Raw genomic sequence first — 23242 nt, forward strand, 5'->3', positions numbered from 1 at the left:
TACAGGTTAAAAATGACGAAGACCTTGTCTACGGGAATCTCGAACACAACACACCAGTTTTGTTGTCTCTGTCCAGATATTTAAGAAGTGGAGCAAGGGATTCACTCGATCATCCTTCCTGCTCAGACTGTGGGAAGGGATTCACTTGCTCATCTCAACTGAAGGTACATCAGCAAGTTCACACTGGGACAAGGCCATTCACCTGTTCTGTGTGTGAGAAGGGATTCAGACAGTCTTCCCACCTGTGCACACACCAGTTAATTCATATTGGGAAGAGGATGGCCGCCTGCTGAATTTGTGGGGAAGGATTCACTTGGTCATCTGACCTAATGGCTCACCAGCAAATTCACACCAGGGAGCGGCCGTTCACCTGCTCAGACTGTGGGAAGGGATTCACTCAGTCATCTAAACTGAAGATACATCAGAGAGTTCACTCTGGAGAGAGGCCATTCACCTGCTCAGACTGTGGGAAGGGATTCACTCAGTCATCTCAACTGAAGGTACATCAGCGAGTTCACACTGGAGAGAGGCCGTTCAGCTGCTCAGACTGTGGGAAGGGATTCACTTGCTCATCTAATTTGAAGGTACACCAATCAGTTCACACTAGAGAGAGGCCTTTCACCTGCTCAGACTGTGGGAAGGGATTCACTCAGTCATCTAAACTGAAGATACATCAGAGAGTTCACTCTGGAGAGAGGCCATTCACCTGCTCAGACTGTGGGAAGGGATTCACTCAGTCATCTCAACTGAAGGTACATCAGCGAATTCACACTGGAGAGAGGCCGTTCAGCTGCTCAGACTGTGGGAGGGGATTCATTTGCTCATCTAATTTGAAGGTACACCAATCAGTTCACACTAGAGAGAGGCCTTTCACCTGCTCAGACTGTGGGAAGGGATTCACTCAGTCATCTAAACTGAAGATACATCAGAGAGTTCACTCTGGAGAGAGGCCATTCACCTGCTCAGACTGTGGGAAGGGATTCACTCAGTCATCTCAACTGAAGGTACATCAGCGAGTTCACACTGGAGAGAGGCCATTCACCTGCTCAGACTGTGGGAAGGGATTCACTCAGTCATCTCAACTGAAGATACATCAGAGAGTTCACACTAGAGAGAGGCCTTTCACTTGCTCAGACTGTGGGAAAGGATTCACTCGTTTGTCCTCCCTAATTGCTCACCAGCGATTTCACAACAGGGAGTGTCTGTTCATCTGCTCAGACTGTGGGAAGGGATTCACCTCATCATCTCAACTGAAGATACATCAGAGAGTTCACACTAGAGAGAGGCCTTTCACTTGCTCAGACTGTGGGAAAGGATTCACTCGTTTGTCCTCCCTAATTGCTCACCAGCGAGTTCACAACAGGGAGTGGCTGTTCACCTGCTCAGACTGTGGGAAGGGATTCACTCGGTCATATAAACTGAAGAAACATCAGCGAGTTCACACTGGGGAGAAGCCGTTCACCTGCTCAGAGTGTGGGAAAGGATTCACTCGGTCATATAAACTGAAGAAACATCAGCGAGTTCACACTGGAGAGAAGCCGTTCACCTGCTCAGAGTGTGGGAAAGGATTCACTCAGTCATCCCACCTACAAGCGCACCTGTCAGTTCACACTGGGGAGAGACCGTACACCTGCTTAGACTGTGGGAAGGGGTTTGCTTCATCATCTCAACTACAGAGACACCAGCGAGTTCACACTGGGTAGAGTCCTTTCTCCTGCTGTGAATGTGGAAAGGGATTCACTCAGTCATCTAACCTTATGTAACTCTCACTTCGCCCAGCAGCTTAATATAGGGGGTGTTCGCCCCCACCCCCAGCACGGCCAAACTTAAGAAATCTTGTTTGGGTGGATGCTGCGCGATGTGTCCCCTGTTACAGATCAGTACCCCGAAATAACAAACAGTACACAATATGTCATTAAAGGACTGGGCTCTATAATTCTTACTTTCACTATAGGGTAAGTAAAGAAAAAATACGGGCCCATGTTCTCCATTTGTGTCTTCTCATCTGTCCCGGCAAGCGACCGTGAAAATCTCTCTTCCAGACTCAATGAAAGAACATTTCTCTCATTGGATAGCATCGCACACCAAAACCCTGTTATCTCTGCTACAGAGAAACCATTACCTCAGCAGTGAAACATTACCGAGAGGCCATTACATTAGCAGTGAAACATTGCAGCATGTTACACATGTGACACACTACCGGGTTCACACTGGGGAGAAAGTTTCAATAAGGTGCATGCTGGATATTTGTCCATCACCGTTGCTGAATGCAATTTTGAGAGTGACTGTCGGTGCTGAACTCTGCAATTATTGCTGCTGCTCACCACACCCAGTTCTGCACCCTGGTCACTGGGCACGGGAGGAGTTCCTTCTGCTGCATATTCACCTTTAATGGGACTGGATCAGTGACAAATAAATCAGTTCTATTTTAAACTGTCTCCGGTATGTAGTGAATTTATAACACACCTAGTGTACAGTAGAGAGTTAACTCATGCCGGCTGGACCCTGCCAGTGATACTGTTTGCAACAGTCCTTTTAAATCCTCCCCTGTTGTTCATCTGTCACTCTCCCTGTGGGAGGGGTTCCTGTCACCACTCTGTGGGTGAAGAGGTTTCCCTTGAATTTTCTGCAGAGTGAAGAAGTCGAGCTGACTGCAGTTCTGTCTGAGTTGTTCTTCCCCCCTCAAATCTCTGGGCTGAGGAAGAATGACAATGGGAGCTAATCCCCTTATTCAGGGATCATTTCCACATTATGGGTCATTTTCCCTGCTTCTAAAGGGTTGTTAGAAAACACCACTGTCCTCTAAACACTGAAAGCAGAATGGGAAACCATTACTTGGATGTTCAACGGAGCAGGGTCAGAAACCAGAGGCAGAAACAGGGCAGTGTTTGAGGCTCTGGATGATGGTCAGGGTAAGAACGTATGATGAGGAGAAGGGAATCAGCAACAGGGTGTGGCAACGAATGACAGATTAGTAACCTTTGGAAGCTGATTGACAGAGAAAATAATTCAGTTATCTGACTGATGACACAAACAATGCCTGTTGTGAGGTGCTGCACTGGCCGAGGAACGTGTGTGTGTTGGGAATGGTTTTGTCTATTGAGGGAGTTGTTCCTGCTTGTTTATCCTGTAATATTATATCCAGATGGTTATTATAGATTGTCCTATCTGATATAATGTATTGATTATCATATAATTTGTAAGATTTTGACTCTAAAAGTGGATCAGGCTTGAACTTACGGTGCCTCGATGAAGTGATGGAGGGCATTCATGCGTTTGTATTTTAAAGCAAGGTTTTGGTGAATCATATTTGCCACTGATTGTACCTTTGTAAGTAATCAGATTGAGTTGAACTGCTGTCGGGTCCTGAAATGTGTTGGATTGTGTCTGATTTCTTTTGGCATTTTCTACACAGACAGACAGACAGACATACTTGATTGATCCCGAGGGAAATGGGGTTTCGTTACAGTCACATCAACGGAGTGTAAAAATTACTTACTGCCTTATTGTTTGTATTTCATGTACTTTCGATTTTTCTTTCCTTTTGTTGACCACATTGATGTGTATTTCTGCAAAGGACCCCTTGTCAGGTGATTTTTGACAGGTCATGACCATTGCGTCTGTTATCTCTTCAGCAACCTCTCTCAGGTGTTACGAATCCCTCGGTTTCGTTTGCTGTGGACTGTCACTTTAAGAAAGTTCCTGAGTGAGGCGGGACTAACAGTGACGTCAGCAGGCAGCTTTCTCAGCTGAGAGAGAGAGCGAGATAGAGATTTAGAGAGAGCGATACATATAGATAGATATGAGACACACACACACAGTCGGAACGAGGGAGACAGAACAGCTACTCTCGTAGTCTGAGTAAGACTTTTATTTAGAACTGCCAGGGCAAGGTTTGCTCCAGAATGTGTGTCTGTCACTTCGTATAATCCAAAGGAGTAGATTTAGGAATGTAATGTGGGACCACTTGAAGTTAACCCTTACCTGGATATGTTATGTGGTAGTCACTTGAAGACGACATTCGTCTGATATATCTAAGTGGATTTTGGATCGATTCAACGAACAAAATCTTCGACGACAGTTTGCGTTTACCTGTGGAATTCGACATAATTGCCTTCTCTCTACAATTACCCTGGACTACAAGTATCTTTCTCTGATCATTTATTCCTCCGATTACTGAAGTTTCCTACGTTACCATCTCCAGACTCTAAGCCTTGATCCCCCAGGCTCGATAGTTTAGGAGTTATATTTACCCATATCTATACGCATAACACTGTTAACTTTTGTTTAATTTGTTTAACTTAAAATATTATAAGTAGTTACTAATAAAGATAATGGTTTTAACATCAAAACCAGACTCCGGTGTAAACTGTATTGCTGCTGATTTGTTTCTAAAACGTTACACAGGGCTCTATGATGTACTTCTTCTGGTCCAGGTGTCTTATCCACTTTAAGAACCTGAGTTTGCCTCGCACGTTTTCCTTTGTAATAACAATGACATTCACTCCTGCTCCCTGACACTCACGGATCTCTGGCACACTGCTGTGTCTTCCACAGAGAAGACAGATGCAAAGTACCTATCAAGTTCATCTACCATCTCTTCCCCATTTCCACCTCATGAGCATCATTTTCCAGAGGTCCAAAATAAACTATCACCTCCCTTTCGCATTTTTTATAATGGTGTATATTATTGTGTAGTTTGCTGCGATATTTCACCTTTCCCCTTCATATAACTTTTTGCAGTTTCCTGTTGTTGGATTTTCAAAGCTACCCAATTATCTAATTTCCTACTCACTTCTGCTACCTGAAAAGCACTTTCCTTGGCTTTTATACAGTCCATAACTTCCTTTGTCAGCCACGGTAGCCTAGCCCCGCCGTTTGTGAACTACTACTGCGGGAGATTATGACCTATTCTGTACATTATGAACTATTCCCAGAAACGTCAGCCACTTCTGCTTTGACATCATCCCCACCAGTATCCTTCTCAAATCCACCTGGGGAATAACCTCTCTCATGCCTCTGTAATTCCCTTTATTCCATTGTGATACTATGCATGTGACGTATGCTTCTCCCTTAGAAACTGCAGCAGGAATTCAATCATTATGATCACTGCCTTCTGATGGTTCCTTTACATTAACCTCCCTAACAAGATCTGGGTTATTACACAACACCCAATCTAAGATAGCAGTTCCCCGAGTACGCTCAACCATCAGCTGCTCTAAAAATCCATTTCGTAAGCATTCAATACATTCCCTCTGTTGTGATCTCACACCAATCTGACTTTCCCAATTCTCCTGCAGATTGAAGCCACCCACTGCTTTTACAAAGGAGAGAACGTGTTTTGGAAGCTGAAAAGCCTGAAAGTGAACACACCAGGGTGCGGAAAGAGGTAGCTGAAGAGATTGTGAAGGCATTAAAGTCATAGAATACTACAGCACAGAAAAATCTTGTCCGTCCTAAAGCATTAATCTGCCGAGTTCCAACAACTTCCACCTGGACCATAGCCCTCCATATACTTCTCATCCATGAACATAAGCAAACTTCTCTTAAAGTTTGAAATCGTCCCTGTCACTTGCTCTGGCAGCTCGCTGCACACTCTCCCCGACTCTGAATGAAGAAGCTCCCCCTAAGTTTTCTTTTAAAGTAATGAGTAATGATCTATCACGAATCACTAGATTTTGGAACGGTTCTGGCAAACTGGAAAGTTGCAAATATCACTCCACTCTTTAAGAAGTGAGGGAGGGCAGAAGAAAGAAAATTGTAGGACAGTTACCTCAGTGGTCAGGAAGATGTTAGAGTGTATTAAGGGTGAGTGTTTTTGGGTACTGTAATTGGGGATGCATGAAGAAATAGGCCAAAGTCAGCAGGATTCCTTTAGAGAAAATAGTGTCTGACAAATCACTTGGAATACTTTGAGGAAATAACAGGCAAGATAGATAAAGCAGAAGCAACGGATGTTTTTAGCTTGGATTTTCAGATTATCTTTAACAAGGTACCCCATTCAAGGCTTATTGAGAATGTAAGCAGGCATGGGATCCAAGAGGACATTGCTTTCTGGATCCAGAAGTGGTTTCCCCACAGAAGGCAAAGAGTGGTTGTAGTTGGGTCATATTCTGCATGGAGGTCGGTCACCAGTGGAGCGCCTCAGGGATCTGCTCTCGGACCCCAACTCTTCGTGATGTTTATAAATAACATGGATGATGAAGTGGAGGGATAGGTTAGTAAATTTGCTGGTAACACAAATGTTGGGGATGTTCTGGATAGTGTGGATGGTTTTCAAAGGTTACAGCGGGATATTGATAGGCTGCAAAACTGGGCTGAGAAGTGGCAAATGGAGTTCAGCCCAGAAATGTGTGAGGTGGTTCATTTTGGTAGGTCAAATATGATGGCAGAATATAGCAATAATGGTAGGACTCATGGCAGTGTGGAGGATCAGAGGAATCTTGGGGGTCCGAGTCCTTTGGACACTCAAAGCTGCTATGCAGGTTGACTCTGTGATTAAGAAGGCATACGGTGCATTGGCCTTCCGTGGGATTTAGTTTCAGCGCCGATTGGAAATGTTGCAGGTATACAGGGCCCTGGTCAGACCCCACTTGGAGTAATTTGCTAAATTCTGGTTGCCTCATTACAGGCATGCTTCTGGCATGGTCCCGGAGGACAGGAAGATTGCAAATGACAATCGACTATTTGAGAAGGGAGGAAGGCAAAGGAAAGCAAATTATAGTCCAGTTAGCCTCACCTCATGCTGGGGAAGTGTTTGAGTCTATTATTAGAGATGAGGTTTTGGGGTACTCGGAGACTAATGATAAAATAAGTCAAAGCCAGCATAGCTTCTGTACAGGGAAATCTTGCCTGACAAATCTGTTAGAGTTCTTCGAGGAAGTCATACGCATGATGGACAACCGAGAGGCAGTGGATATCATTTACTTGGATTTTCAGAAGGCATCTGATAAGGTGTCACACACGAGACTGTCTAACAGGATAAAAATCAGAAGAAATACTGGCATGGATAGGAAGAATGGCTGACAGCAAGAGGGAGCGAGTGGGAATTAAAGGAGCCTTTTCTGGTTGGCTAGCAGTGACTAGTGGTCTTCATGGGGCAGTAATCGGTCCGCTGCTTTTCACATTATTTGTCACTGATTTGGATAATGGAATTGCTGGCTTTGTGGCAAGGTTTGCGGGTGATTCAAAGATAGGTGGAGGCGTTATTACTGCTGGGGAAGCAATGCGACTGCAGCAGGACAGACAAATTTGAAGAATGGGCAAAAACTGAGAGAGGGGGACTAGTGAAGGAAGAAACTTCTTGGGATATAATGACAGACAGACAGGCATACTTTATTGATCCCAAGGGAAATTGGGTTTCGTTACAGTCACACCAACCAAGAATAGTGTAGAAATATATCAATATAAAACCATAAATAATTAAATGATAGTAAGTAAATTATGCCAAGTGGAAATTAGTCCAGGACCAGCCTGTTGGCTCAGGGTGTCTGACCCTCCGAGGGAGGAGTTGTAAAGTTTGATGGCCACAGGCAGGAATGACTTCCTATGACGCTCAGTGTTACATCTCGGTGGAATGAGTCTCTGGCTGAATGTACTCCTGTGCCTAACCGGTATATTATGGAGTGGATGGGAGTCATTGTCCAAGATGGCATGCAACTTGGACAGCATCCTCTTTTCAGACACCACCGTCAGAGAGTCCAGTTCCACCCCCACAACATCACTGGCCTTACGAATGAGTTTGTTGATTTTGTTGGTGTCTGCTACCCTCAGCCTGCTGCCCCAGCACACAACAGCAAACATGATAGCACTGGCCAACACAGACTCGTAGAACATCCTCAGCATCGTCCAGCAGATGTTAAAGGACCTCAGTCTCCTCATGATATAGAGACGGCTCTGACCCTTCTTGTAGACAGCCTCAGTGTTCTTTGATCAGTCCAGTTTATTTTCAATTCATATCCCCAGGTCCACACTGACCCCTTGGATGGAAACGGGTCACCGGTGCCTTGGCCCTCCTCAGGTCCACCGCCAGCTCCTTAGTCTTTTTCACATTAAGCTGCAGATGATTCTGCTCACACCATGTGACAAAGTTTCCCACTGTAGCCCTGTACTCAGCCTCATCTCCCTTGCTGATGCATCCAACTATGGCAGAGTCATCAGAAAACTTCTGAAAATTTCCTTAACGATTCTCGAAAGATCATTGCTAATGTCTTCATATCTCTTCAGCCATCTCCGGTTGGTGTACCACCTGATCCAGCTGACCTATTTACCTTCAGACCATCTGTTTCCCAAGAACCTTCTCCCGGGTAACATAACTTTAAACATTCTGACCACTAACAATTGGGACTTCCATATTCCTGCAAGTGTCTTCGACAGATAAGAGTGATGCACAATACTTATTCAGTTCATCTGCCATCACCTTCCGCACCCACCCCATTACTACCTCTCCAGCATCATTTTTCCCAGGTCTGATATCCGCTTCAGCCTCTCGTTTACGCTACATGTACCTGAAGAAAAAATTGGTATCCTCTTTAATATTGCTGGCTAGCTCATCTATGTATTCCATCTTTTCCTTCTTAATTATTTTAGTTGCATTCTGTTTGTTCTTAAAAGCTTCCCAATCATCTAGCTTCCTAGTAATTTTTGCTCTAAGCCATCTCTTTGGTTTTTATGTTGTCTTTAGTTTCTCTTATCAGCCACGGTTTTGTCACCTTACCTTTAGAATACTACTTCCTCTTTGTGATGTGTATATCCTGCGCATTCCAAATTGCTTCCAGAAATTCCAGCCATTGCTGCTCTGTTTTCAACCCTGCCTGTGTTCTTTTCAAATCAATTTTGACCAATTTTTCTCTCATGCCTCTCTAATTCTCTGTATTCCACATCTGACTTTAACTTCTCCTTCTCTAATGTCGGGGTGAATTTGATCACATTAAGATCACTTGCCCCTAAGGGTTCTTTGAACCTGAGTGACCTAATTAATTCCAGTTCATTACAACACCCAATCCAGAATTGCTGATCCCCAAGTGGCCTCAACCACGAGCTGCTCCAAAAAGCATCTCGTAGGCATTCTAGGAGTTCTTCCTCCTGAGACCAACACCATCCTAATTTTCTGAATCACCTACATGACAATCCCCCATAAATATTGCCCTTTTGACAGGCATTTTCTATCTCCCATTCTGATTTGTGGACCACATACTTACTACTGTTTGGAGGTCTCTATACAATTCCCATCAGGGATTTTTTTTTTACATTTGCTGTTTCTTAATTCTACCCACAGTTTCTACAACTCCCAACACTATGCCATCTCTTTCTAATGATTTTATTGAATATTTTAACAACAGGGCCACACAACCCCATGACCAGCTTGTTCCTGGCTTGTCCTTTCAAGAAACATGTAAGTATCTGGGAAACAAGAGGACCTGAAGATGCCTGAAATCTAGAGTAATACACACAAAGTGCTGGAGGGGCTCAGCATGTCAGGCAGCATCTATGGATGGGAATCAACTTTTTGGGCCAAGACCCTTTATCGGGACTCTTGATACCCATGTATCTGGAATATCAAGAAGCAAAGAAAATAGGAAGTAGTGCAAAATAGGGAAAACCTTTGAAAAATTTAGTTCAAGGCTTTAAAAAAACCTGTCAGAGCTCAATAGTTAACAAACACAACAAAGGCAATAAACACTGACATTGAATTATTTTTTATAAAAATATCTTGGTCCCATTTCAATCAGTAGAATTTACAAAGATAAATAAGAACTTTAGAAAACTTTAGAAAAGACTATTTACACCCAAACCCATTTAGATTAACACTAGCTTGGACAGAAGGAGGAAGAGATATAACACACATGATAAAAAATCACACAACAGTCAGATAAAACTAAGTATATATTTTCATCAAAAATGAACAGGATTCATCACTCCATGTGTGTATATGCAATCGTGATAAGCAATACAGACCAGAAAACTTAAATGAAAGACCAACTCAGAAAAAATGAATCACCACTATGGAAGAAAGCATTAACCAGTGGAATGAGTATGACCCTCCATGGGAGATATCCCAACATTCTGAGCAGATGAGATGTTGACAAAGAAGCATTGAGCACTCCACTGAGAGTTCGAGACTTCTTCCCACAAACAGAGGGGTACCTTGCAGAAATACAGGACAAGGTGGTTAACAAAATGAAAAAAAAATCAAAAATACATGAAATACAAATAAAAAACAAAGCAGTAAGTGCAGAAAATGCCAAGAGAAACCAGACACAATCCAACACATTCCAGGATTCTGCAGTAGTTGAACTCAATCTGATCACTTGTGCAGGTACAATGAAGTTCTAAATATCATTCACCAACATCTTGCTTTAAAATACAAACTCATGAATGACCTCCATCACTTCATCAAGGCACCATAAATTCAAGCCTGATCCAGTTTTAGAGTTAAAATCTAACATTATATGATAATCAATACATTATGTCAGATAGGACAATTCATAATAATTATCTGGATATAATATTACAGGATAAATAAGCAGGAACAACTCGCTCAATAGATAAAACCATTCCCAACACACAAATGTTCCTTGACCAGTGAAGCACCTCACCACAGCTATTGTTTGTATTATCAGACAACCAAAAGATTTTCTCTGCCAATCAGCTTCCAAATGTTGCTACTGTGTCATTTGTTGCCACGTCCTGCTGAATCCCTTCTCCTGATCATAAATTCTTACACCAACCATCATCCAGAGCCCCAAACTCTGCCCTGTGCAGACCCGCCTCTGGCTTCTGACCCTGCTTCGTTTCCCATTCTGCTTTCAGTCTTTGGAGGACAGTGGTGTTATCTTAAGAAGCAGGGAAAATTGCACATAATGTGGAAATGAGCCCTGAATAAGGAGATTAACTACGAATGGCATTCTTCCTCAGTCCAGAAATTAGAGGGCCAAGGGACATCTCAGACAGAACTGCAGTCAGCTCGACTTCTTCAGTCTGCAGAAAATTCAAGGGAAACCTCTTCACCCACAGAGTGGTGACTGTTTGGAACCCATCACAACAGGGAGAGTGAGAGGGGAACAACAGGGGAGGATTTAAAAGGACTGTCGTGGAACAGAATCCCTGGCAGTGTCCAGCCGGCCTGAGTTGACTCACACGAGGTGTGTTATAAATTCACTAAGTACTGGAGACAGAGTTTAAAATAAACTGATTTATTTGTTTCAGATCCAGAACATGAAATTCCAGTCCCATTAAAAGTGAATGTGCAGCAGAAGAAACTCCTCCCATGCCCAGTGACCAGGGTGCAGAACTGGGTGTGGTGAGCAACAGCAATAATTGCAGAGTTCAGCACCGGCAGTCACTCTCAAAATTGCATTCAGCAACGGCGATGGACAAATATCCAGCATGCAGCTCATTGAAACTTTCTCCCCAGTGTGAACCCGGTAGTGTGTCACAAGTGTAACACGCTGCAAGGTTTCACTGCTCATGTAATGGCCTCTATGTAATGTTTCACTGCTGAGGTAAAGGTTTATATGTAGCAGCATTGTTTAGGTTACAATGAGTGATAAAAGGGTTTGGAGTGCAAGGCTATCCAATGACAGCAATATTCTTTCTTGTTAGTCTGAAAGAGAGATTTTCGTGGTCTTTTGATGGGGAGAGATGAGAAAACTCGAATGGTGAGAGTGAACCCTTTCTCTTTTCTTTTGGTTTATTTCACTAACTATATAGTCAAAGTAAGAATTATAAAGCTCAATTGTTTAATCACATATTGTGTACCATTTGTTATTTCAGGGTACTGATTTGTAACAGGGGTCATCACATAGCACCCACCCAAACGAGATTCCTTATATTTGGCTGGGCCAGGGGTCTATCACCCCCTATATAAATCTGCTAGCCAAAGCAAGAGTTACATGAGGTTTAATGACTGAGTAAATTGCTTCCCACATTCACAGCAGGTGAACGGCCTCTCACCAGTGTGAACTCAATGATGCACATTTGGTTGATTTGACTGAAAGAATCTCTTCCGCAAGTCTGAGCTGGTGATCGGCCTCTACCCAGTGTGAAATTACTGGTGTCTCCATAGTTAAGATGACCGACTGAATCCTTTCCCACAGTCTCAGCATATGAATGGCCTCTCCCCAGTATGAACTCGCTGATGTACCTTCAGCTTAGATGAACAAGTGAATCCCTTCCCACAGTCTGAGCAGGTGAATGGCCTCTCTCCAGTGTGAACTCGCTGATGTAACTTCAGTTTAGATGAGCAAGTGAATCCCTTCCCACAGTCCAAGCAGGTGAACGGCCTCTCCCCAGTGTGAACTGACTGGTGTGCCTTTAGTGTGTATGACTGAGTGAATCCCTTCCCACAGACTGAGCAGGTGAAAGGCCTCTCCCCAGTGTGAACTCTCTGATGTACCTTCAGTTGGGATGAGCAAGTGAATCCCTTCCCACAGTCTGAGCAGGTGAATGGCCTCTCCCCAGTGTGAACTCTCTGATGTACCATCAGTTTAAATGAGCAAGTGAATCCTTTCCCACAGTCCGAGCAATTGAACGGCTGCTCCCCAGTGTGAACTCTCTGATGTACCTTCAGTTGGGATGAGCAAGTGAATCCTTTCCCACAGTCCAAGCAGGTGAATGGTCGCTCCCCGGTGTGACCTCTCTGATGTACCTTCAGTTGGGATGAGCAAGTGAATCCCTTCCCACAGTCCGAGCAGGTGAACGGCCTCTCCCCAGTGTGAACTCGCTGATGTACCTTCAGTTTAGATGACTGAGTGAATCCCTTCCCACAGTCTGAGCAGGTGAACGGCCACTCCCCAGTGTGAACTCGCTGGTGTACCTTCAGTTGGGATGAGCAAGTGAATGTCTTCCCACAGTCCAAGCAGGTGAATGGCCTCTCCCCCGTGTGAACTCGCTGATGTACCATCAGTTTAGATGAACAAGTGAATCCCTTCCAACAGACTGAGCAGGTGAATGGCCGCTCCCCAGTGTGAACTCTGATGTACCTTCAGTTGAGATGATTCATTGAATCCCTTCCCACAGTCCGAGCAGGAGAATGGCCTCTCGCCAGTGTGAACTCGCTGATGTACCTTCAGTTTAGATGACCGAATGAATCCCTTCCCACATTCTGAGCAGGTGTACGGCCACTCCCCTGTGTGAACTCGCTGGTGAGCCATTAGTCAGATATGGCCTAGTGAATCCTTCCCCACAAATTCAGCAGATGACCAGCCTCTGTGCAGTGTGAACTGACTGGTGTGTCCACAGGTGGGATGACCGACTGAATCCCTTCTCACACACAGAATAGCTGAATAGCCTTGCCCATTGTGAACTCGCTGATGTACCTTCAGTTGAGATGACCAAGTGAATCCCTCCACACTGTCTGAGCAGATGAACGGGTTCCCCCTGTGTAAAATGACTGGTATGTCAGTCAGTCAGATGATGGAGTATATCGCTCCGCATAGTCTGAGTAGGAAGGATGATCGATTGAATCCCTTGCTCCACTTCTTAAATATCTGGACAGAGACATCAAAACTGGTGTGTTGTGTTCAAGATTCCTGCAGACAAATTCCTTTTCATTTTTAACCTGTAAAAAGATTTATAAAATCCATCAATGGGTGTAGGACAACATTTCAGATAAAATCACTTGATTTGCTAAGGTGTGATCTGACATCACACTGTTACAGTGAGTTTCAACCCTAGTTGGAGTGAGAAGTCATCTTCTAACTTGGCACAATGCTGGTATCTCTGATGCTCTTCCTGTCTCTGTAAGAATGGGGCATTTCTGCCATCTCCAATATGTGACCTGGCTCAGTTTGTCTCTGTCCATTGGTATTCCCTGTTCCTACTGAGCTGCATGGGTGCCTGGCCCCACAGTAACTGAAACACTCTGGGAATAATACTCTGGCTATCCACACGATCAATGCCCCTCAACAGCTTATACACCTAAAAAAACTCTAAACATAAACAAGGAAATTATACATTGTTTTGAGGATTTGTTGGAAGTATACAAAATTATGAGGGTATGAGGGTAAATGCAAACAGGTTTTCCACTGAGGTTGGGTGGGATGAGAAACAGAGGATCATGGGTAAGAGGGAAGGTGAAAATTTAATGGAAACATTTGGAAAAGCTCTTTACTGAAATGGTCATGAGAGAGTGGTATGAGATGCCAGCACAAATGGTGAAAATGAGCTTAATTTCACCATTTTAAAGAAGTTTGGATGGGAGCCTGGATGGTAGGGGGATGGAGGGTGATGGTCCCAGTGCAGGTAGTTGCATAAGGCATTTTCAGCATTGGCAGGATGGGCCAAATAGCCTGTTTTCAAACTGAACTTCTCCATGATTCTATGACAGAGAAGCTGGCCAAACTTGTTTGGAAGGGAAAAGTTAGGACTGACATTGGATCAGCAATGGCTGGAGTTTCTGGGAGCAATGCAGGAACTGAGTGATCGATACATCCCAAAGAAGTGGAAGCATTGGAAATGCAGGATGACACAACAGTGGCTAAAATGAGAAGCCAAAGCCAACATAAAAGCCAACAAGAGGGCAAACAAAAGAGCAAAAACTATTGGGAAGCTTTTAGAAACCAACAGAAGACGACTAAAAAATAAGTCAAATGAACTCAGGGCATGAAATTATGATATTATAGTCATCAATGAGTCTTGGTAGCACCCAACAGTCTGAGGCATTTAGAGGAACACAATATCTCTTGGAAACCAATGTTGCCTGCACCAGTTACACTTCAACATTTATTTCAACAAGCACATACACACTCTACATTCCCAAAACTTCACCTGAACAACTGCCACTTACCAAGTACTCCTTTGCCAGAAAACAGTAGACTCTCACATGGTGGATTGGATAGTGGACTACTTGACAGATAGGCCTCAGTATGTGCGGTTGGGAGACTGTAGGTCTGACACGGTGGTCAGCAGCACAGGGGCGCCGCAGGGAACCGTACTCTCTCCGGTCCTGTTCACCCTGTACACATCAGACTTCCAATATAACTCGGAGTGCTGCCATGTGCAGAAGTTCGCTGATGACACGGCCATAGTGGGGTGTGTCAGGAATGGACAGGAGGAGGAGTATAGGAAACTGATACAGGACCTTGTGATATGGTGCAACTCAAACTACCTGCGTCTCAATATCACCAAGACCAAGGAGATGGTGGTGGACTTTAGGAGATCTAGGCCTCATATGGAGCCAGTGATCATTAATAGAGAATGTGTGGAGCAGGTTAAGACCTACAAGTATCTGGGAGTACAGTTAGATGAGAAGCTAGACTGGACTGCCAACACAGATGCCTTGTGCAGGAAGGCACAGAGTCGACTGTACTTCCTAAGAAGGTTGGCGTCATTCAATGTCTGTAGTGAGATGCTGAAGATGTTCTATAGGTCAGTTGTGGAGAGCGCCCTCTTCTTTGTGGTGGCGTGTTGGGGAGGAAGCATTAAGAAGAGGGACGCCTCACGTCTTAATAAGCTGATAAGGAAGGCGGGCTCTGTCGTGGGCAAAGTACTGGAGAGTATAACATCGGTAGCTGAGCGAAGGGCGCTGAGTAGGCTACGGTCAATTATGGAAAACTCTGAACATCCTCTACATAGCACCATCCAGAGACAGAGAAGCAGTTTCAGCGACAGGTTACTATCGATGCAATGCTCCTCAGACAGGATGAAGAGGTCAATACTCCCCAATGCCATTAGGTTTTACAATTCTACCGCCAGGACTTAAGAACTTTTTAAAAGCTATTATTAATGCTTTTTGAGATAGTGATTTAGATGCATATCATATTCTTTACTGAGTTAAGTATTGTATGTAATTAGTTTTGCTACAACAAGTGTATGGGACATTGGAAAAAGTTGAATTTCCCCATGGGGATGAATAAAGTATCTATCTATCTATCTAAAACAGCCTGTCCCAAGCCACACTTGTCAGATCCTTTCTGATACCATCAAAATTGACCATTCTCCAACTCAGAATCTCAACCCATGGTCCAGACCTCTCTTTTTCCATATTTACTTGGAACCTCATGGCCTTATGATCACTAGATACAAAGTGTTCTCATACACTAATTTCTGTCACTAGCCCTGGATCATTTCCTAATAGCTTTTTGCATACTTCTATGTCTGGAATTCTATGTGCTGATTAAGGGCATATTTGATAAACTCTACCTCATTTAGTCCTTTTACATTATGGGAGTCTGAGTCAACATTTGGAAAGTTAAAATGACTTACTCAATCAACCTTTGTTTCTTGGCATAGTCGGTGATTTCTCTACAAATTTGTTCCTCTCAATCCCTCAGACTGTTGGGTGCAACCAAGTCCCAGTAATGGCTACAATATCATAATTCCCTGTCCTGAGCTCATCAGGCTTTCCTATGATAATTCTTGCATTGTGATATACACAGCTCAGGTCAGTCTTCACACCATGCTCAACCTCTTGATTGATGACTTTGTCTGAGGTCTGAACAACATCTGTCCGGTGTCAAAACAAACTCTCTGGGACAGCTTCTTCCACCAGTCTACCAGACTTTAATTCAATGCTGAAAGGATTGTATTTCTGTGTAATATTGACTGTGCTGTTGTACATACAATTTATTGTAAATTACTATAAATTGCACATTGCACATTTAGATGGAGATGCAACATAAAGATTTGTACTCCTCATGTATATGAAGGATATAAGTAAGAAAATCAATTCAATTCACCCTCTCCAGTATCTGTTCTGGCATTCTGGCCCATACCCCTTGAAACTTTAGTTTAACCTCTAACCCCCCCCCCCCACAAGCAGTAGCAAGCCTCACCCCTAGGCTATTAGTCCCCTTCTAGTTCTGTTCCCCTCACTAACAAATCATGTATCACCACTTTGACATTCCACTGCCAGCTAATTCCCTCCAACACTTTCTAAAGTGGTCCATCTATTGTTGTGGGGGATGGCCACAAAAGTACTCTATGATGGCTATTTAACATCGTTCCCCTTCCTGACTTTCACCCAGTTTCCTGTGTCCTGCAACCTGGAACTTCTATCTCCTCTGGGTTTGATCGAGTTCATCTGCACTCTCACACAACCTATGTAGCAGGCCTATAGTGGATAATTAAGGATTTTCTCGTCAGAGCATTTGGACACCATCCATATGTGATTTGCTTGCTAAGCAACGCTTTAAACAGTCAAATTTCCAAATATCACTCCACTTCTTCCCACATGCAAATTTTCCAGCAACTTTTGCATCACTACAATACATGCAGGTAACACCAGTTTTTGTATTGTACATAAATATTCCCTCTGAACCCTCCCCCAGGTGATAGATGGTGGTGAATTCATTGATGGAAATGCCAATGAATGTGAAGGGAAGGGCAGTAGTCTGTCTCACTGGAGTCTGGCACATTTGTGATGTGAAAGCTACATGATGCCCAGGGCAAAGGAGTTTGATGTCATTATGTACCAAGAGAAAAGGGGACAAAACATGTTCTCACTGGTAGAAAAGTCCAGAGCAAGAGGAAATAGAACAAGCAACACACACAAAATGCTGGAGGAACTCAGCAGGCCAGGCAAAATCTATGTAAAAGAGTACTAATGCTGAGTTCTTCTGGCATTTTGTGTGTGTTGCTTTGATTTCCAGCATCTGCAGATTTTCTCTTGTTTTTGATTATATAGGCATCCGTTAGTCTCATGAGACCATGGATTTCTGCCTTGGAAGGTTTCCAGGGCGCAGGCCTGGGCGGGGTTGTATGGGAGACCAGCAGCTGCCCATGCTGCAAGTCTCCCCTCTCCACGCCCCCGATGTTGTCCAAGGGAAGGGCATTAGGACCCATACAGCTTGGCACCGGTGTCGTCGCAGAGCAATGTGTTGTTAAGTGCATTGCTCAAGGACACAACGCGCTACCTCAGCTGAGGCCCGAACTAGTGACCTTCAGATCACTTGGCCACGCGCCAAGTGGATAAGTGTTTGTAATTGCAGGTAGAACAAAGGTGATTTTCTCAACTGGTGATGGAAACGATTTTGTTCCCTTTCTCCGAGTTCCCAATCCTTGCATTCAGACAGCTGGAGCTCAGCTCTGTCTGAGAGATCCATCGGCTCCCACTCCCTCATCAGACGGAAGCTCCCGGGGCTGGTGTACGGGTCGTGGGGCTGGAGAGATGGAAGAGGCAGGACTGTCCCGGGATTGCGGGGTGTAATGTTCGGAACTCACAGCAATTGTCCCGAGGTCGGAACTTAAGATAATATCACGAAGAATCGTTCTTACCTGCTTCCGACATTTTCCGAGGCTTTTTGTGCACTGCGCGCATGCGTGATATCCGGAGACCGCTGCAGCCCTGACGCCTGCGCATTTGATCGGTGCTTCACGGGTAATCACGCTGCAGTTAAAAGTTTCTGCATGTACTGGTTCAATGTCCATACCTCAGTTTTTTTCTGTGTATAGAAAACTCAGCAGTTGTTTTAATGCAGAAAGCGGCTCCCATAAGAAGATAATCAATATCAACGTGTATCTAATGGCAAGTAAAATCCTCTTACAAATGCAGAAATGCAGACAAGAGATTCTGCAGTTGCTGGAAATACAGAGACGCACAAACACACAATGCTGGAGGAGCTCTGCAGTTCAGGCAGCAACTAAGCAGAGGAGTACACAGACTCGGCATGCTGAAGTGAGTCGGCCTAAACGTTGTCCATTTATTCCTCTCCACATTTGCTGCCTGATCTGTTGATTTCCACCAGTATTTTGCAGAAATTAACCACGTTTTTTCGGTCAACCGGTTTCCAAATGTTTCTAATGTTTCACTTTTAGCCACATCCTGCTGGTCTGGTTCCTCTTCCTCCTCGTAAACACCAGACCCCATCTCTCTCTGGAGCCCCAAAGCCCTGTCTCAGTCTGGCAACTCTTTGGTTTCAGACTCTGCTCCATCGTAGCTCGTCTTCTGTCAGACTTTAGAGGTGCATTGTGTTACAAGACCGCTGGCTCGTTTGAAGACAGAGGCTGATCAGAGTCCTGACGAAGGGTCTCGGCCCCGAAACGTCGACAGTGCTTCTCCCGATAGATGCTGCCTGGTCTGCTGTGCTCCACCAGCATTTTGTGTGTGTTGTTTGAGGTTCGGTCACTGTTAGAGGCGGGACTATGACGTCAGAGACAAGCTGCGGCAGCCTGCTTGAGAGAGAGAGAGAGAGAGAGAGAGAGAGAGAGAGAGAGAGAGAGAGAGAGAGAGAGAGAGAGAGAGAGTGTGTGAGAGAGAGTGAGTGAGAGAGAGAGTGAGAGAGAGAGAGAGAGAGAGCGAGAGAGAGAGAGAGGAGAGAGAGAGAGAGGAGAGAGAGAGAGAGAGAGAGAGAGAGAGAGAGAGAGAGAGAGAGAGAGAGAGAGACTGTTGGAACTTCAGCTTGTCACTGCTATGGGTTGGAACTCTTCCATGCCCAGAAGGTCGGGTTGATCATCAGCACGCAGTGTACAACGGGTGTGGTGACTGTCACTTCGTATAATTCTACGTGGGATTTGTTGGAGTATCCTGTGGTATCACTTCTGTTGGCCATTACCTGGAATCGGGGTGTTCTGTGGTAACCACTTGAAGACGATATTCCTGTCACTGTCACCTGGTGATATTTCGAAGTGGATTTCGGAACGAATCAACGGATGAGATCTTCGGCGACAGTTATTTTGTTTACCCAGCGTGGAATGTGTGTGGGATTCTGCGTAACTGCCTTCTCTCTACATGTTCGTGTGGATTTACAAATCTCTCCTCTCACTCACTTATTCCGTGGATTACTGAACTTTTCCACTTTACCAGTTTAGACTTTAAGCATTGTTTCCCAAGTTTATGGTGGAGGAAGGGAAGCCCCTTTGTTCAGAAAAGGAAGACATCTCCTTCGTCCTGGAACGAAAAGCCTCATCCTGAGAGCAGATGCGGCGGAGACGGAGGAATTGTTAGAAGGGGATAGACATTTTTGTAAGATACATTTTTGTAAGAGACAGGGTGGGAAGATGGGAAGCTACAGTCCAGGAGGCTGTGAGAGTCTGTAGGCTTATAGTAGATATCAATAGATAGGCCGTCTCTAGAGATGGAGACAAAAAGATCAAGAAAGGGGAGGGAGGTGTCAGAAATGGACCAGGTAAATTTGAGGGCAGGGTGAAAATTGGAGGCAAAGTTAATGAAGTCAACGAGCTCAGCATGCGTGCAGGAGGCTGCGCCAATGCAGTCGTCTATGTAGCGAAGGAAAAGAGGGGGACGGATGCCCATATAGCTTGGAAAATGAACTGTTCCACAAAGCCAACAAAAAGGTAGGCATAACTGGGACCCATGCCGGTGCCCATGGCTACGCCTTAGTTTGGAGGAAGTGGGAGGAGCCAAAGGAGAAATTATTGAGAGTAAGAATTAATTCCTGTTGTGTTCCCAATCACAAATCCTTTGACTTTTCTACACTGCTAAAAGTTTACAAAACACGTCAGTGGGTGAAGGGCAACATTTCAACTCAGGTAATTTTAAGACCCATGGTGCCTTCTGATAAAAAAACACTGTCATAGCTCAAAACAGTTTGGAGGAACAAGACTTTATCTTCTAACTGGCCACAGTTCCGACATCAGGCACAATATTAAACACTCTGCTTCCCTCTGTATCAAAATGGATCATTGCTCCCCTTCGTCAGTCTGTGACCTGGCTCGGTTTGTCTATCTCCTTCGCATTCTGAGCATGCGCCACACACCTACTGCGATCACATTTTATTTACACGGCTGTGACTAGAGACTTTCAGATTATTATGTCCCTCTGGTATCTGTCGGTGGTAAAGTCAGAGTCAGCATGGTATTGAACCTCAGGAGTACGTGATTAGGCTTTTTCGTTGGAGATCGATAAACTGCCGGTAGTGTGTGGCTGGATGAGAGGGTCGTTTTCAGACTGGAAGGAGGCAGCGTTTGGGGAATCCCAGAGATCAGTCCCTGACCACAGTTGTTCATAGTTTAATGTCCTGGCGGAGGCAGCGAGATGTGAGATGTCCCAGTCTGTGGGTGCCGCAGAAAAGAGTGGAGTTGGGGGAGGGGAGGCTATTCGCATGCAATTTCGTAGCTTTGCAATCAGTACGTAGTGCACTGTGGGGCTGCAGTGGCGGGTTCCATTGCTGGGATCAGTGCACAGTCACTGTGGGCTATGAGGATTTTGTGAATAAAGCGCCATTCTCCAATTTAGAATCTCCAGCCGCGGAGCAAGCCTATCGCTTGTACATTTATATTGTATTTATGGCATTGTGATAACCAGATACTATAGCCCTCCACAACCTCTCTATCTAGTCCTAAAGCGTGGCTGCCATTGGGAGCTGAAAGTCCAACGATGTACGGTGTATCTGAAAGAGAGGTGAGTAGGCACAGGAAGTGGTGTGGCGCTGTGTACAATATTAAATCATTGGAAGGAGATGACATATGATTGGAAGGTGTAGAGTCTCTATGGGTTGAATTAAGAGCAGGGATGCGATGGTGAGGCTCTGTCAGGCACTCGTGAGATCACACAGACTATTGTGCGCAGTTTTTTGATCCTTATTTCAGAAATGATATACTGTCATTGTAGAGGGTTCAGAGAAGATTCACTAGCATTATTCTAGCAATGAAAGGTTTACCATATGAGAGGGTCTGACAGCTCATGGGCTGTGTCCCCTGGAGTTCAGGAAAATAATAGGGATCTCATAGAAACATTCTGAATGTTAAAAGGCCTTTACAGATTAGATACGGCAAAGTAAATTTCCAATCGTAGGGGATACTAGGACAAGAGGGGATGTCTTCAGAATTGAAGGACGTCCATTTGGAATAGAGATGCGGATAAATTACTTCAGTCAGTGGGTGGTAAATCTGTGGAATTTGTTGCCATGAGTGGCTGTGAAGCCAAGTCATTGGGTGTATTTAAGGCAGAGAAAGATAGTTTCTTGATTAGCCAGCGCATCAAAGGATTTGGGGTGAAGTCAGAGGAGTGGAGATGACTGGAAGAATTGGAACAGCCCATTATTGAATGATGGAGCAGACTCGGTGGGCCGAATGGCCAACTTCTGCTCCAATATTTTATGGTCTTATGGTCTATTCCACTGTTTCTCTCTGCCAAAGTGCAGCCAATATTTCTGGATGCCTGACCCATTCATATGAGAATTTAGCCTTTACTATTTTTCTGAGCTTCTCATCAATGTGGACAGTTCAGTTAAGCTTTGCTCCAGAATTTGCACACAATTAAAAGAGTTTAGTTTTTATGTTTATTTTTGCACTACTTATATAATTTAACGATTTAATATGTATATTATTGTAATTCATAGTTGTTAAAATCTATTGTTATGAATTAGGTTCTCCTGTTGCCGCAGAGACAACAGATTTCATGACATATGCCGGTGCTATTAAACCTGATCCTGATATTGATATGGGAGACCCACCACCGGTCGCCTGAACCCAGTTACCGCGGATCGTAATGCGAGATTGAAGCCTTTTCTACTTATTTGCATTCCTCAGAAATTACAACAGTCAGTTAAGTTTCCTTCTGAGTTTCCAAAGCAGAAGCTCAGTCTGTCTAATATTTCCACACAATTAAAATGGGGATATTGTTTATTCTTATCACGTACTGAGCGACAGTGAAAATCTTGCCCGACGTACCAGCCACACAGATCAATACATTACGACAGTACATTGAGTTGATATACGACAAGACAATAACTGTAACAAAGCATTATGGCTGCAGAGAAAGTGCAGTGTAGATAGACATCTGGTACAGGGTCACGTTGAGTTACATTGTGAGGTCGAGTCCATTTTATCATTCATTTGGCTTATAACCACAGACAGGAAGCCGACCTTGAGCCTGGTGGTACGCGCTTTAAAGCATTTGTATCTCTTCCCCGATGGGGGAGCGGGTTTTGCAGCAAGAATGTCCAGATTGTGAGGATCGTTGAGTACATGGCCTGCTTTTCCGAGGCTGGGGAAGTGTAGGAAGAATCCATGGAGGGGAGGCTTGTTTCTCTGATGTTCTCCGCTCTCCAAAGTTCTCTGCAGTTCCTTGCAGTCATGGGCAGAGCAGTAGCCATACGAAGGCGAGAAGTATCAACAAGACCTCGGCCTTCACCCTGCCTTGTGTAGCTGGATCCTGGACTTCCTGTCAGACCGCGAGAGTGGGCTCCCTCACCTCTGTCTCTCTGACCTCCAGCACACATACCCTACAGGGGCGTCTCCTTGCCCCCTCCTTACTCTCTGCATATCATGACTTGTGTCGCCACCCACAGCTCCAATCTGCTAACTTGCTGACGACACTACACTGACTGGCCTAATCTCA

At 44.5% G+C, this 23242-nt stretch overlaps 1 protein-coding gene, 1 long non-coding RNA gene and 2 pseudogenes across 2 annotated transcripts in view; 2 read left to right on the top strand and 2 right to left on the bottom strand.

The window, feature by feature from the left end:
* LOC140722307 (uncharacterized) overlaps positions 1 to 4352 on the top strand; it is a 141716-nt gene extending 137364 nt beyond the window's left edge. The window contains exon 13 of the mRNA XM_073037094.1: positions 307 to 4352. Within this exon, the coding sequence (XP_072893195.1) occupies positions 307 to 1703 (1397 nt within the window). The 3' untranslated portion in view covers positions 1704 to 4352. The remainder of the gene's footprint in view (positions 1 to 306) is intronic.
* The window catches only part of LOC140722301 (uncharacterized), a 1042646-nt gene that overhangs the window by 942192 nt on the left and 77212 nt on the right, over positions 1 to 23242 (bottom strand). The window lies entirely within an intron of this gene.
* LOC140722293 (uncharacterized) overlaps positions 1 to 23242 on the top strand; it is a 236665-nt pseudogene that overhangs the window by 87631 nt on the left and 125792 nt on the right.
* LOC140722298 (uncharacterized) lies at positions 11254 to 18311 on the bottom strand (annotated as a pseudogene).

This window comes from Hemitrygon akajei, unplaced genomic scaffold (genome assembly GCF_048418815.1).
Source record: "Hemitrygon akajei unplaced genomic scaffold, sHemAka1.3 Scf000074, whole genome shotgun sequence".
Classification (NCBI taxonomy): Eukaryota; Metazoa; Chordata; class Chondrichthyes; order Myliobatiformes; family Dasyatidae; genus Hemitrygon; species Hemitrygon akajei.